We start from the raw sequence: 15,498 nt of genomic DNA, 5'->3' as shown, positions 1-15,498 counted from the left end.
GAAGTGTGCATTTTATTTAACCCACTTGGGCCTTTTGAGAATTCATCTTAAAAGCAGGTGATACTTGGCTTCCTAATCCTAATTGCTCTTCCAGAGTAGAAAATCCTTTCTCTGTAAGGACCTAAATGAATGCTTCACCGTGGTTTCTGGCTACTGTCCAGTGGTCGGGCCGTGATACTCGAGGAAAGACAGGATTGGTGGTAACGAGAGTAACCAGCGTAGGACCAGTGAAAGGAAACAGCTTTCCTCCTCAGCAGAAGACAGCCCTTGTGAAAACCAGACTTGCCATAGTATTGGTTACTGCTTTATGTCTGCCGCTGAGTTAAGCAGTGCCCCCAACTATCCCAGATCCTGGCACCTTTGCCTTGATCCAGACCTTTCAGTCCTGCTTTTGCTCCTCCTCAGTTTCACTTGAAGCAGTCCAAAATGGAGCCTTACTTAAAGCTAAGAGCAACGTTGAGGAGAAATGTCTGCTGGCTGAAGAGAAATGAGATTTAAATGGAGCAGAAAAAGTGAGATTTCCTTCTGTTTCACTGCCTTGCTGCTAAAAGTCTGGTGCAGAACATCCTAATGTTCTGCTGATTTATATGCCTCTCTTTGAGGGTAGACAGGCTGCTAAGTAGGCAAGTTGGCTCTGTAGCAAATGAATTGCTGTAAACTGAAACTCACTTTATCTTTTTGCTCTCCCAAATGGGCTTGAAGTGGAGGGAGAGGACTAAAGTATTGTTCTTCATGAGATCTTTTTGTTTTCATGGAAAAGAAAACAAAGAATATGAAAAATCTAATTCAAATATGCTGATACAGAAAACAGAATGACTTTAAAATACAAAAAAAAAATCTTCTGAGACCATATATTATCTTGGGTTCTGGACATGACATCTGTACCATGATGGGACTGGCCTTGTCCAGCCCACCAGCCAACCTGCATATAGCCAAGAAGAAAAAAAAGCATTTGAGACTCTGTAGCTATCCAAAGGATTGTTATTCAAAGGACTGTTAAAAGCTGTTAAAGGATAAATCAAAAGATTTATGTGAGCGATGGATGGTAAAGCTGCAAACTCAGATCCAACTCTGAGTATTTGCTTTAACAACAACATAAAAAAAATGCAGAAAAATCTGAATCTCCCCGTTCTGCATCTTTGCATTCGCACTGAGTCCTAGGGGAAGGCTGCAGTGAGACGAGGACCTGAAATACCTCAGTGGCTTGACAGAAGTGTTTTCTACCAAGATCTGGGGGTGCCTTACCCTTTCACCTGGACTCAGCACTTAACTTAAACACGGGGATGGATGGGGGAGCTAAAGCCATGCTTGCATTTCAGTTCCTGGTATTGCCTGTACAAGACACCTCCAGATGTTTTGGGGGTTGTGGTTTTTTTTACAGCCGATATCAAAAGTATTTTTTGTGACTTGTTTTCATTATCAGTGCTTATTAAAAAGCAGGTGTGTATCCCAAGGGGAGAAGCTCCGTCTGGGGCGATAGATGCAAAGTTCATCAGCTTTATCTGGCCGTGCTGCAGCGCTGCTCCTGCAAGATGCTCCACTGCACAGGCAGACCCTGGCTCCCACAAGGGTGGGAGAGTGGCCTGGTCCTGCTGAGGAGGCTGCTGCTCACCAGAGGAGACGGCAAGTGCAAGCATCCGAGGAGCAGGACCCGCATTTCCACATCAAATGGGATACAGTGGGTTTTGTTGTTTTTTTTTTTAATATGGAGCCATACATTTGTTTTTTTAAAGTAATTTGAGATCTGAATGTGATTTCTAATGTATCGAGAACGTTTAATATTTTAAAGCTATAACAAAGTTTTAAATTTCTACTATTTTTTTTTTTCATTTATTTTAACTGTTCTGTTCTGTTACCTTAATTTGATGTATGTGGTTGGGGAATGTTGCTTCTCCTCTTAGCATTTGTTTCTATAACCAGAAATAAAATTATATATGAAAGAGAAAATGCCCTGCAATTGCTTGCTGCTTTTGAGTGACAGACTTGCTTTCCTTCAGGGCAGCATTGCTGGGGGTGAAGATTCCTGCAGCAGTTTGTGTGTACACCCCTTCTCACAATGTGAGGGGACAGAGTGGTTTAGTATTATTTTTCCTTTTACTGCTTCCATTAAATGCTTAGGAGCGAAGTGTATGTCTGGACACCTTGTAGTATTTCAGAGGTCACAGGTATTCTGCTTTTGATCCCCTGTCAGTTAACGTACATATATGTGAGTGTTTGAGATCCATAATGCTTCCCATGGGGTTTATAGACTATTCCTCCGGCTCCAGCTTTCATTTTGTCATTAAGTGAAACATTGTTATTTTGAAAGATAAACTATTTTTGCATATTTTCCTGTAATTTATAATAATTATTTCCTTTACACATATGATATCAGAAAATTGTTCTTTATCCACCTATCTTATAGTTATTTTTTTCCTCCCTTGTCCTAACAAAGCTACAATTTAAGTTCAGGGTTTATTTTAAATAAACAAAGTCATCCTGAGCTCCAGAATTGGAGTATTTTTTAAGACCTCAGTTGACAGCAAGTAGTTTGTGTGTCAGCCTGCTGCCTGCCATAGCTCTGACTGTTAATAGCTGGGATGGCAGGTGCTGCTGTGTCTTTGGAGGGCAAAAGGGAGCTGAGTACCAAAGAGCACAGCTCTAAGCTTCTTCCCATGACATGTCCCCACAGGGTGATGAACAGCGGGACAGTAAGGGCTTCAGGCTTGCTAGCAGTCAGGAGAGACGTTTCCAATGGGGACATGTGAATGCCTGTGTAGCCTTGTGGAAGCTCTGAGGAGCACCTGCTGAGCAGATATTTTTAACACCTCTTGCCCTTTTTGGAAAGTGTGGGTTTTGAACAGTTAAACAGGACATGCGAAAGGCATCCTTGTTGTCACACTCTTAAAACCCTGAACTCTGCCAGTGATGTTTCCTGTAGTTTTGAGTTCAGAGAGCTGCTCTCTTTCATGGTCTGTGGTGTGGTCATAGAGCAAAGCTTCATCTCGCACTCCTGAGCATGGTCAGAGGATGGAGAATAACAGCAGTATAGAATCATGGAATGGTTTGGGTTCAAAGGGACTTTGAAGATAATCCAGTTCCAACCCCTCTGCCATGGGCACGGACACCTCCCACCGGTTGTTCAAAGTCCCATCCAACCTGGCCTTGGACACTTCCAGGGATGGAGCAGCCACCACTTCTCTGGCCAGCCTGGGCCAGGCCCTCCCCACCCTCACAAGGAAAAATTTCTTCCCTATATCTCATCTGAATCTCCTCTCTTTCAGCTTAAAAACGTTTCCCTTGGTCCTCTCCCTGCCTTCCCTGATCAAAGCCTCTCCCCAGCTTTCCTGCAGCCCCTCTCAGCACTGGAGGCTGCTCTAAGGTCTCCCTACAGCCTTCTCCACGCTGAACAACCCCAACTCTCCCAGCCTGTCCTCAAAGGGGAGGTGCTCCAGCCCTCAGATCACCTCCGTGGCCTCTGGGCTCGCTCCAACAGCTCCACGTCCTTCCTGCGCTGAGGACTCCAGAGCTGGACTCGGGGCTCCAGGTGAGGTCTCAGGAGAGCAGAGGGGCAGAGATCCCTCCCTTGTCCCGCTGTTCCCACTGCTTTGGATGCAGCCCCTCGATACAGCCCAACAGCCCCTGGAGAGGCGTTCGCCTCTCCCCGTTCGGCAGGATCCGGCCCCGTTTCCCCGGGGCTGGGACCCGCCATGCCCGACCCTACCCGTGCGGGCGGAACCTTGGTGCAGCAGCACCTGCTCCCCCCCGGGGCCGGAGCGCTGGGACCGCCCGCTCTGGGGGGGCGCTTTGGCCGCGCACCGGGGTGGAGGGACAGCGGGGTGGCTGCTGGCATGTTCTCGGTGGGCGCCGAGAGCCTGCTCAGGCAGGCGAGGTACCGGGGCTGCGGCGGGCCGGGGCGCTGGGGGTGAGGTACCGGGTGGGACTCTGAGATACCGGGGGAGGGCTCTGAGATACCGGCGGGGCGGCTCTGAGGCACCGGGGGCTGAGGTAGTAGGAGGGGCTGTGGGGCACCGGGGAGGGGGAGCTCTGAAATACCGATTTGGGGGGAGAGGGGGCTGTCTCTGGGGCACTGGGGAGGGTTCTCGGGAACCGGGGGCTGAGGTACAGGAGGAGCTCTGGGGCACTTGGAGTCACGAGACGGGGGGGGGGGGGGGGCTCTGGGGAAGGGTTCTGAGATACCGGGTGGAGCTCTGGGGCACCGAGGGCTGAGGTACCGGAGAGGGCGCTGAGATACTGGGGGGGGATGCTGGGGCAGCGGGGCGGGGGGCGCTGGGCGCTGCCTCGTTGAGAGGAAGGATGGGTTTCAGCCCCGTGGTTTCCGAGGGGTCAGGGCGCTGGCAGCGACCGGAGGGGCCGCGGCTGGGGTCCCACCGCCCGCTGCCCCTGGTAGGGAGATCCAGGAGGAGGAGCTGCGCAGATTCGCCTCCCGCCTCGCCGCGCTGCTGCGGAACCCCGAGCTGGGTTCCGAGGCCGCCGACTGCCTCCAGAGGCTGCACCTCGCCGTCGCTGCCACCAAGTACCCTCGCAAGTGAGTGGCTCGCCCTGCCTGGCGCTGGCGAGAAGCAAAGCGTTGCTGCCTTGCCAAAAAAAAAAGGGAGGGAAGTGGTCTTCCGCTTTAAAAAAACACCGTGTTTTGAAAACACTGAGCTTGATATAAACGTCAAGCTCCTTTTGGCCCTTTTTTCCCTATCCCTAAGCAAAAGGTGCCGGCCTCCGTTTGCAGTGAGAGTGACAAGTGTGTGTGTCACTGAGTATTCTTCCAAGCTGTGCTAAGGAATAAAAATCAGAAATGAAAATAATAAAACAAAGAGGGGAGATTGAGAAGAGATCTTAGGGAAAAATGTTTTCCCATGAAGGAAAATGTGAGGAGGCCCTGTCCGAGGTCACCCAGGGAAGTTGTGGCTGCGCCATCCCTGGAGGTGTCCAAGGTGAGGTTGGATGGGGCTTTGAACGACCTCATCCAGTGGGGGGCATCCCTGCCCATGGCAGAGGATTGGATCTGGATTATCTTTAAGGTCCCTTCCAACCCAAACCATTCTATGATTCTGTGAAGACAGGGTTACTGTCAAGGGAAATTATCGTGAGACCATGAGTATGCACGAAATAAATGTGTGGATCCTTTCTTGCCTTGCAGTGATGCTTTGCTGTGACTCTTGCAGGCTAGATGGCGAGTTTGTGGAACTGTTGCAGAAGGTGCTATGTTCATCCAAGTGCCCTGAGCAAATTCAGCTGTTATGTGCTGCCATCCTGAGAGAGATGTCACCTTGCAACAATCTGATCCTCTCCTGTGATGAAATTCAAGATACAAAGCTCTTGAGCTTGGTGTCTTCCATCCTCTTGGCTCAGGTAAATGATCTGCTAAGTCAGAAATCTTCCCTTGTTCACATGGATTTGCTTCCCAGTTGTTCTTTGTTTGCTGGGTTCAAGGAGAGTGAAACTCAATTAAAAGTATCTAGGAAAAAAACAGAAGCATTTCCATGTTTGTTTAAGGAACCGAATTATTCTGCATTATGGACGGAAAAAATGGTAACTTTTTTGTGTTTTGCATTTGATAATATTGTGTAAAATGGTACTGTGTACAGACTGAGGTCCTCAAGGAGGTTTGTAACTAACGGGGAGCAGAAAAGAACATTTTGGTGAGATATATAATAGACTTTAAGTCGGGGCTGCTTGAACCTCTAGAGCAACACAATCAAGAGTGAATTTATTATTGCTACTTTTTCTTTTTATGGCTTTCATGTTCAAATGTAAAAAAATATATGTTCAACCTATAAACATGTAGGGCTATAAATGTGGTTGGCGCTTCAAAGGCCTAGATTCTCCATGGAGAGAAAAAAAATGAGAACCTTCCTGTTCTGAGTGCTGCCTGCATTAACTGCAATTCAGGGAATAAGCTGGAAACTCTTTTTTTTCCCTTTCTTCTACTATATACTTTACTATTATTGTGCCCATTAAAGGTAAAATATTTTTCTGAACCCTTCTGCAACTTCTCCTTCTGAGTTTCACTCTATGATTAGAAATACCTCCTATGCTTCAGATTACTCCTCTGAGTCATACTTAGCTAGAGGAAATGAAAACATAGAAACAGAAAACAGTGACATATTCCTTACGTGCTGCCTTACAAAGCACCTCTTTCTCATATCCAGCCTTTGGATGGTCTTGCGAAAATATGGAAAGCATATCTTGTGTGTTAATTTTTGTGAGAAGACAATTAAAACCATGAAGATACTTTCATCAGTTTTTTTATGTTGCTAAAATTTGTTATGGTTTAGCCATTTCTATCACTTCTCAAACATGGGGTGCAACGAGCAGGAGCCTCACTCATGAAAGCAGCCACACCAGTAGAGCCTTTAAAAACATCTGCATATTTTCGTTTGTCACTACATTGGGTGGAAATCATCCTCCTTCTCTTTGCCCCCCTGCCTGCCTTGGCTCTGGCTTCCGGATACCACAGCATCTGGTGTTGGATTATGAGCTAGAAAACTGCCATTGATTTCAGTTCAGTCAGGTTTTCCTCTGAGCAACAAGAGATGTGTCAGCAACGCACAAAGTAGCCTCATTGTTTGCAGTGGGCTGCGGCAAGGTACCTGCGGGAAGAGTGGGGTTGTCTCTTACATTTTTCCTTCGCTGCACAGATCTCCACCTGCTACCCTTTAACTTCCTTGTCTGTATGTTGCTTTGGTCAATTTATTCACATTTGTTCACAAGAGAAGCACAGAAATTAGCCTCGGTCATGGGTGAGGTTCCCCTTGAAATTCCTCACTGGAAGCTCACCTGCAATTTCCTGATTCCTTTTGTCGATCTAGTACAAGTCTGACTGTTACATGGGAAGTGTCAGAGACTGATGTTTGTCACTGCCTTTAGCAGGCAGTTGCCCAAGACACCCTGAGCAGCGGAGAAGGCTTACTTTTTGTTGGCATGATGATGTTTGAGGAGAAAGAGCTGGTCAAAAGTCTGTATCCGCCTGTCATCTTTAACAAAGTTGTCGTGGACAGAGTAGTTTGACATTATCTCAGAGGCCTGGCTGTAACAGTCTCCAGAACAGGAGGCAGCTTTATTTTCCATGTTGTGAGGATATGGACTAACCAGAGAGTCCTGGCATGTGTCGCAATAGTCTATTTTTCTGTTCATAAATTTAACAGTTGAGCCAGCAAACTGACCACATGGGGAGTAGTTTGTGCTAGTACTCTCTGCTTTAGAATTGATGAATCACAGCGTTTAAGACATCTATTGCAGTTGTTAATTTCCACTTCAGGTGATGATTGTCCATCAAAATACTCTCCTCTCCTGCGATATGTGAATTCACTTTGCAGATGATGGTAAAATAGCCTGTGCTGTGAGTGCTTTTTATGTTTGACATTGATACTGGTGCCTGATGGAGAAGTTTGTATGGTATCGGTCTCTAGCACTAGTAGAAGATTTTCTGCCTAGCTTTACCTCTGCTTTGTTTTTAAGGGAAATAAGAAGAATGAAGTGTCTGCTGTGGGGCAGCGTATTGTAAGAATCCTTGAAAGAAGACTGCCTGAGGGTGACAGTGCTCGGTACCTTCTTCCTGTCCTGTCAAATGTCATCAGTCTTTCACCAGAATCTCTAACTGAAGGTAAATATAAAATTATAGAATACTTTGAGTCGGAAGAGACCCTTAAAGTCCATCCAGTTCAACCCTCCTGCAGTGAACAGGGACACGTTCAACTCAGTCTGGTTGCTCAGAGCCCCATCCAACCTGGGCTTGAATGATTCCAGAGATGGTGCATCGACCACTTCTCTGGGCAACCTGTTCCAGTGTTTCACCACCCTCATTGTGAAAAATACCTTCTTCATATCTTAGCTAAATCTTGTAGTCTAAATAGTCTAAAACTATTATCACTTGTCCTACCACCATGGGCCGTGCTAAAAAGTTTGTCCCCATCTTTCCTGCCACAAGGAGAGTAAACATACTGAGTGATATCTATTCCACCACTCAAAATGGGACTGGGCCTTCAGCTGTTTGGCTGCTTCTGGGGTCTGAGTCTCTGTTCTGCATGGATTTGTATCACAGTCACATGTACCCTAGCTAAGGTCTCCAGGTGCAGTAGGAGTGTGAAATTGCAGCTTAAGCGAGGTGAGAGATAGAAACAGAGATGTGCCTGTGTATCTGTTCACAGCAAAACAGAGAGCGAGCAGCAAAAACAGCCGAGGTGTTTCTCATAAGAGAGGCAGGACTATATGGGTAGCAGTGAGCGGTATATCCTGGTGAGTAAACTGCAGGAGAGCATTCCAGGCTTAAAATGGGGAGGAGATGTGTTGTGGGAGTTCACGGCAAGGTTTGTGTGTGTCACGTGGTATGCAGGAGGCTTTAGAGAGGATGCTGGGCTGCATGGGCTAGACAAGCAGGCAGGATTACCTGCCTTAGCGTCTGCATGTTCTCTGTGAGGGATTTACGCCTTTGTGTGCTGTGCTGAAGCCAGCCATTGCCTGAAGAGATTTGACAGCGTTTTTGCGCCGTCCTCCTCAGAACAGCTGTGAGTGGAGATGAACAAGTACCTCTGAGCTGATCTGGTACCAGAAGCCCTCTGCTCTAGCACTCACTTCCTGAGGGAACAGGCAGAACAATAATGAGAATGAGACTGATCCAGTGGCTAGGTGTGAGAAAAGGACACAGAGCTCTGAACTGAATGTGAGCAATCCTGGATTCTGGAATAGTATGAGGAGAAGTACAGGGTAATCCTCCTTGGCATACCCATTTCTTACTGACTGCTGAATCAGAGAGACAGTAATTGAGGCTTGTGAAAAGCACAGCAATTGAGGGGTAGCATGGGTGTGTTGCAGAGGCTTCTTCTCTGCCCAGTTCAGCAATGACTGTGTGACTTCCCTTGTACAGAACAGACTAATCTACTCAGTAAAAAGATGGCCGACTGGCTGAGGTACGCCAGTGTTCAGCAAGCAGTTCCTCCACCTTCTGGAGGCTTCTTCTCAAGTCCCAGAACCAGACCGGTGAGTGCTGAATTGCCGTGGTGGTCTCACAGGGGCATTTGTTAGTCAGATACCTGCTGGAATCAGCTTCTTTGGGAAAATGGTAACCTAGAAGGGCTGCCATTCTTTGTCACTTTTTGTGGGGCAAGTGGTCAAGACACAGAGGAAATCAAAGTAGGGGGATTTATAGCTCCAAGATTCAGGAGTTCTGCTGTAGATCCAGAGCTTTGATCCTTGAAGTAGTTTTGAGGGATAAGTCTTTTAGTAACCACGTACCTTGGCTCAAAAGCTGATTGTAAACAAGGCCTGTGTCAGAGAGAGGGGAAAAGTTTGAAGTGTATCAGCTGCGGAAAATGATCCAGCACAGTTGGCTTTTCTCTCTCTGGGTAACTGCCCACCTGCAGGTGCCATAGCACATAGAAATGAGGGTTACTTGTCTCTGTGGGCTCAGTGGAGTTTTCCTTGCCTTCTCACTTAGCCTCTTCCTGACAATCTGACTTGGTCATCTTTTCTCCCAGCCTGGCCCTGTCACGGAGGTGGATGGTGCCATCGCCACAGACTTCTTCACGGTGCTCTCGATGGGTCAGTACTACACACAGGACCAGTGGCTGAATGTGCAAGCCTTCTCCATGCTGCGAAAGTGGCTGCTGTGCTATGGGGGCAAGGAGTTGAAGACCCCCAATTCAGGTACAAACTGAAGGGCTGCAGGCCGATGTGGGTTGCACCCCCAAGATGAGGGATGTTTTCTGAGATGAGTAGGTGACAGGAGTCAGTCAAGAGTTCAGAGCTCTTAGACTGGGAGCAGGAAAACTTAGAGAAAGAGTATCACAAAACCATCTGACTGAGTCTTACTGACCATTCCATGAGGAATTACTCATTCGGTGGGTTCCCTGGTTTGAGGCAAAGCCCCATGGGTCACTGAGAAAAAAAGATGGCCTGGGTGGTGAGAGAACGAATCTCCATAGTGTTCTTGTAACACTCCCTTCTTCCCCAGCCTTGTTTTCTTCACAGTACACCTGGGAAGAGACAGCTCCCTCTCTGTTGCTGCGCAGCTGCAAGGGTTACACTGCTGATGACGTGAGCTGATACGGGGTAAACTTTATTCTATAGATGACAAATCAGGAATGGACAGGTCTGTTATGTCCATGGTTTCACCCACATCTAGTCACCTGCTTCCCCCAAAGGAACGTCTGCGGGAGAAAGCCTTTGAGTACTGCCAGCGGCTTATCGAGCAGAGCAACCGACGTGAGTCTTGCCATGAACCCTCCATGGAGCCCTTTTGGTGGTGGTCTTGAAAATGTTTGTGGTGCGCTGCCTCTCTGGGCTGGGATCTCACTCCCTGAAGTCCACAGTCAGGCGCTAGGCATGGAACCAGTTGTAGTCATTGACAAGCCCTGAGCTGGGGTGTTGGGAGGGATTTGGAGGCCATGGTCATGTTCTGCCTCCTACCCGTGATTTGCAGGGGGACTGTGGAACTTGATTCTCATTAGCCTGGAATCAGGATCAGTATGTGTTCACACCTGTCCTGTAAACTGGGTTAGCACTCAAACTGAGAGCGTAATGTTCCTGTTTGGACTCAACGTTTAACTTGGACTCCTTTCTCTGGCAGGACCCCTGAAGAAATATGATGAAGACCTGCAGAAAGCTGTAAGTACACAGAGGTGAGGCTGAAGCTCTTGGAGTTGTGGCATCCCCCATTCTGATTTGCCTCTTTGCTCTCCTGTAGTGTCTCATTGAGGCGGTAACAATCATGGACATCATCTGCAAACAGGACTCCTCCTATGTGTACCGTGCAGCCTCCTTCCTGAAAATCCTGCACGGCAGAATCTGTGGGGATGCCGCTTATGCGAGAACACTGCTGCCCATTGCCCAGTTCTTCCTGAACCACAGTAAGTTATCAGCTTTCACACCCTCCTCCACAATCTACTCTTGTATACTCTTAGCACAGCCTGTTGTCCTGGCAGTTTGTTAGCTGCCAGAGTTGGTAATTCAGCCCTGGCTGTACTCTGGGGTGAGTGATCCCACTCCAGGAGACCAGGAGTCCAGCTGAACTGTCCTGTGCTCTTCAGAAAAACTTAACCCAAATATAAAGGCCCCTGGAGCCTTTGTTGGCAGAGCTGCTGGATAGGGTGTGCTCAGCTACGTGCTCTGTCCTCCTAGGCAAAACAGCAGCTATGGATCCCGATGTAATCTACAAACACTTACTCATGGATATCCCGGCTCAGCTTTTCCACAGCTCATCACTGGCCTTTGAATTTGTCCAGTTCTGCAAAGACAACAGCCAGCTCTTCACTGAGACCTCCAGCATATTCAAGCAGAGCTTCCCAAATCTCTTCAAGGTACAGCTTGCTGGAGCAGCACAGGAGAGAGCCTGCTGCACGTTCCTTTCTGTGCCCCAGAACCTTCTGTTTGCCTTTCAGCGCACCCCAGAGCCCTCCATGGCAGTGCTAGGGAGAGCACAGGCAAGAAGGATGGGCAAAAAGAACTGTTATAAAAGCAAGTGTGTTGGAAGAGAGAAGAGGGTTCTGTGTGTGATGAGCACTGCCAGTGGAGGAGAGTGCATTAGTATTACTGCCAGTGGGTTGGGAAGCGCAGTGAACGCAGCACTTTGTTTCTGGAAAATGTTAGTAAGTTGCTGCTTGCCAGCCTGAACCAGCTGCCAGATGCCTGTGTTCAGCTTCCAGTAGGGTCCCAGAGTTTGACCAATCCCTTAAACTTCTCTGATTTTGCTTTGCAGAAGTGACTTTCCCTTCCCTGTCCCTTTTGGTCACAGTGAGAATCATCTGTGTGCGTGATGGAGCAGCAGAGATAGTGCAGCAGTTTGTGCTTGTTCCTTGCAGTTCTTGGCATGGAACAGCCCACCCCTTATCTCTGAATTTGTGGACCTTCTCCCATTTCTGCTGGATGCAAGCACAGCCATTGAAATCTTCCATTTGCTGCTCGATCTACCCTGTTTAACTGCAGCTCTGGACATCCAGCTGAGGTAACACTACCTTCCCTTCCTCTTGCTTGCTAATCAAGGTCTTGACATTGATCATATTCTAGCACAGGCTTCTCTGAGTCTTGGCTGCCCTCTGGCTGCTGCTGTCATCACAGAGAGGCATCTGCTACAGTCAGGTTAACACATAGCTGCACAGATGGTAGCCTGGTTTTCCTAGTGGGGTGCTGTGCCTAGGGAGAGAAGGTGATCGGCTCTTGTACTTAAGTACCAGACTGTCTTTAGGCCTCAGGGAACTGTTATCATTCCTTTCTCCATATCCAGCTTCAAAACCATTGCCACATGCTGGAATGTCTGCCATGAGCCACCACCTCAACACAGAGATGTGGGCTACCAGATCTTCCCTCTCTGCTCTTACCCCTCTTTTCTGGTTTTGTTCTCCTGGAGGCATACAGAGATTCCTTCTTGAGATCATTAGGAATTGTGAGTCTCCAGAAAGATGGGAAGATAGGATGGGGACTACCTCTCGCTGCTGCACCTCTGCTTTTGTTTGTGTTCCTTGACATTAGCAGCTTTTTTTGGAGCAGACATCCTAGAGGCAAGATGCTGGTGACTTTCATGACTGACAGATACAGAGCTTCATTTTCCACTTTCCCAGGAATGGTACAGAAGCAATTCGGGAACTATTGCCTGGGCCCAGGGTGTCTGGTCATAATTTCTGTCATCCTGATTCTCTGGCTTTCAGAGAGCCAGGATTAGACCAATTTACTGTTCGTGTTTCAGTGGAAAGGGAGTTATTCTATTTTTCAGGATTACAGCTATGCCTTGGCGCATTCTCATAATGCAACATGTTCTCTGTGTGCCCCCTGCTAGGTCAACAGCTCTTCCTACTTCCAAGAGGGCTGCCTGTAACCCAGCTGTGAAGCCAGCCACCTGTCTGGAAGCCTTTCACCATCCCCTCTACAAGAGCACATTCCAATATCTTCTCCGCACCAAGTCTGCTCCAGAGGATGCCCCAGAAGGGTAGGAGGCTGCTGTAGAGGAGACTGCTATCAGGGTTTAGTTCAGCCTTCCAGTTTGGGGAGGTAGCTCTGGGATTTCTGGGAAAGGTATAGCCGCTCTCATCTGAGGTGAAGTGGGTTTATCTTCCCTATATTAACTTTGCCAAGCATTCAAAGGCCTTGGGGGGGATTAAGAAGGGTAGCCAGGAGAGTAGCTGGAAACAAGCCTTCAAGAGTAACTTTTCTGTTGTCCACAGGCTCATTCCGCTTCGGCAGCTGCTGGGATCCCTGGCCGGCAGCCCAAGGGTCGTGCAGTGTGCAGAGACTGTCCCGGTCTTACTGGAGCTCTTTTTCAGGGTGGTGTCAGAGGTAGGACCCCTGGGGGTGTTTAACTCCCAGTCATGCCACGGGGACCTCTTGTTATGTGAAGAGTGGTTGTAGAAGTAAAAGCGTTAAGACACTGCCGTTTCAACAGAGGGGCGCACGAGGGGAGTGAGCATGGTCTAATACTGGCAGGAAACAGCACTAAGCTGCTTCATCTGGAGAAGCTGAAAAGCTCCATGGTGTCAGGCTTCACACTCTTCTCTCAGCCAGCTGTAAAGCATATGGGTGAGAACAGAAGAAGTGTTTGATACCTGCTTTGTGCACTGCTCTCCTCCGGCTTGGTCACACTTTTTCTGTGCCAGCCATCTTATCTGGCTGGTTAGTTTGAGTTTTGGCTGCCGAAGTCACTGGTATTGCTGAAGCACAGCTGTTTCTCAGTTTGCAGATGGACCACTGATAAACCAGCTGGTGGTGCTGCTGCTGCAGAGGAGTGACCAGCTCTATGAGATTCCAGCATTTAAAGATGATGTGTACAGGTGAGATGGGAGAGGAGGCCCATTCGAGCTTCCAGCCCTTCCTCTGGCTGCAGCCTGGCATCCCAGGGCAGCCCAGAAGCCTTTTCAGTTGTGGCCGAGTACCTGCTGTGACACAGCTGGATGCTGCCAGTGTGGTTTCAGCTTCACGATGGTCACCTTGCCTGTGGTCTGACCTCTGCCCATCTCTCTCCTCCAGGGTGCTGAGCTCGCAGCTGGTGATGCTCTGCAAGCTGCACCCTGCACTCATGGTGGAACTGTCCAAGGAGATTCTGGATTTCTCAGGAACAGTCAGCAACATCCAGAACAAGGAAGCCATCTTCACCCACATGGTAAGCAGGACCTGCTTGCTTCTGCCACAGGTTGCTCCAACTGCAGTGCAATCTATCGATCACCTTCCGTTTCCTCCTCTCTGGTGTCCTAGCAATAGCTAATCTGATTTAGCCATTCCCTAAAAATTATTTGATCCCCTTTCCTTCTGCTGGCTCTGAGTACATCTGCCTTCCCTTCAGGTCTGGGCTATCGGAGAGTACGTGTCTGTGTCCTATGACAAGCGCTGCACTGTGGAGCAGATCAATCAGTTCTTTGAGAATCTAGAGACAGTGCTATTTGAAATCACCCAGCTCCGACCATCGGCAAGCACCCGCAGCTACGCGCCACGTGCCATCAGTGTCCTTATGGCCACCTTGACCAAGCTGGCAGTTCGCAGCCAGGACTTGATCCCCAGGTGAGGAGGGATTGCGGGGAAGGTCAAAGGGCTGAAAGGTGTGGATCTCTGAGTCCAGACAGACTTTTTCTAGTGTTAAATAATCAAGCTTGGCAACCAATAGAACCTGAAACTGAAACAGAGCAGAGGAAGCAAGCTGTGGAGGAGCACATTTTGGGGAAGTGGGGTTCGTCTGCTGATTAATGCTCTCTGCATCAGGAGGAGGGGGTGAATAGTCACTGGTGTTCACCTACAACAGAGTCTTTTGGAGTACACAGGCTTAAACAGTGACCTTGCTGAGCACAGAGGTCCTGCCAGCTGATCTTTTATGTCCTTCTCTCCTGCAGAACATCCATGTTCCTGTCCAAGATGAGAACATTTGTGCAGAACCCTGATGTCACCTCTGTTTACTGCAAGGAGGACCTTGAGCAGATCCTTAACCAGGCAACTGACCTCATGAACCTACTGAAAATGCCAAGCATGGCCCAGTTCGTGCTCATGCCGCCTGTAGATGTGGCCAGCACACAGTTTCAGAAGGAGGTGAAGGACTCCCTCCCGTTTGCCCTGAGGCTAGTTACTCGTCTCCTAGAGCCGGCTCCTGGCTTCATGCCAGGATGAGGGCATGAGGTTTCTGAGAGGCTCCAGCCTTTGTTGTAACTTACCAGACTCTGCTGACGCTCAAGCCTGAACTGACAATGCAGAACAGATGATTGTGAATGAAACAGAAAACAGGAATAAGTAGAGCTGAGACTGCTCTTCTGGTTTGAGGCTGTTTGTATTTCTGTCTCCTAGCGCCTGCTGCTTTTCTATCTCCTAAGCTTGCCTTATCTCTCCCTGGCCAGTATGGATTGAAAGTCCGAGTGGATTTGTCTGAATATGGCAGGAGAGCGAATGTTTGCATTAATACCATGCCCCTTTGGAGACAAACTACTTCCCTCCCCTCTGACTTGTTTCTCCCTTGTCTTAGCTACACCCCAGCTAACATGTCTTCATTTATTGCCTCTCTGCTTGCAGCTGATCAGCCAAGCAAAGGCCAGTGCAAGG

General features: G+C 48.5%; 1 protein-coding gene across 3 annotated transcripts; it reads left to right on the top strand.

Moving 5' to 3' along the window:
* The first annotated feature begins 3,780 nt into the window (after positions 1 to 3,780).
* Positions 3,781 to 15,209, top strand: AP5Z1 (adaptor related protein complex 5 subunit zeta 1). Of its 3 annotated transcripts, none has more exons than XM_054080649.1 (17): positions 3,781 to 3,839; positions 4,391 to 4,528; positions 5,160 to 5,346; positions 7,456 to 7,600; positions 8,861 to 8,973; positions 9,471 to 9,639; positions 10,063 to 10,197; positions 10,562 to 10,599; positions 10,679 to 10,841; positions 11,113 to 11,291; positions 11,793 to 11,935; positions 12,764 to 12,913; positions 13,149 to 13,260; positions 13,654 to 13,751; positions 13,948 to 14,080; positions 14,261 to 14,475; positions 14,802 to 15,209. In XM_054080649.1, exons 3-17 carry the CDS (start codon positions 5,257 to 5,259, stop codon positions 15,070 to 15,072), a joined length of 2,154 nt encoding a protein of 717 aa, XP_053936624.1. In that variant the 5' UTR covers positions 3,781 to 3,839; positions 4,391 to 4,528; positions 5,160 to 5,256; the 3' UTR covers positions 15,073 to 15,209. The 3 variants fall into 3 exon arrangements, with proteins under 3 accessions (XP_053936624.1, XP_053936623.1, XP_053936622.1); XM_054080648.1 differs by having other exon boundaries at positions 3,781 to 3,871; XM_054080647.1 differs by having other exon boundaries at positions 3,796 to 3,904.
* Positions 15,210 to 15,498: the final 289 nt, after the last annotated feature.

The sequence above is a fragment of the Cuculus canorus genome, chromosome 15 (genome assembly GCF_017976375.1).
Source record: "Cuculus canorus isolate bCucCan1 chromosome 15, bCucCan1.pri, whole genome shotgun sequence".
Classification (NCBI taxonomy): domain Eukaryota; kingdom Metazoa; phylum Chordata; class Aves; order Cuculiformes; family Cuculidae; genus Cuculus; species Cuculus canorus.
The sequence above is the reverse complement of the archived record's forward strand: the minus strand, read 5'-3'. Positions and strand labels throughout refer to the sequence as shown.

Bases quoted from the DNA above. Each gene is read 5' to 3' on its own strand.
- AP5Z1 (XM_054080647.1), top strand. From the start codon at position 3,831: ATGTTCTCGGTGGGCGCCGAGAGCCTGCTCAGGCAGGCGAGGTACCGG. The intron at 3,905-4,390 runs GTGAGGTACCGG...TGCCCCTGGTAG, and splicing joins GGCGGGCCGGGGCGCTGGGG to GGAGATCCAGGAGGAGGAGC. The intron at 14,081-14,260 runs GTAAGCAGGACC...CCTTCCCTTCAG, and splicing joins AAGCCATCTTCACCCACATG to GTCTGGGCTATCGGAGAGTA.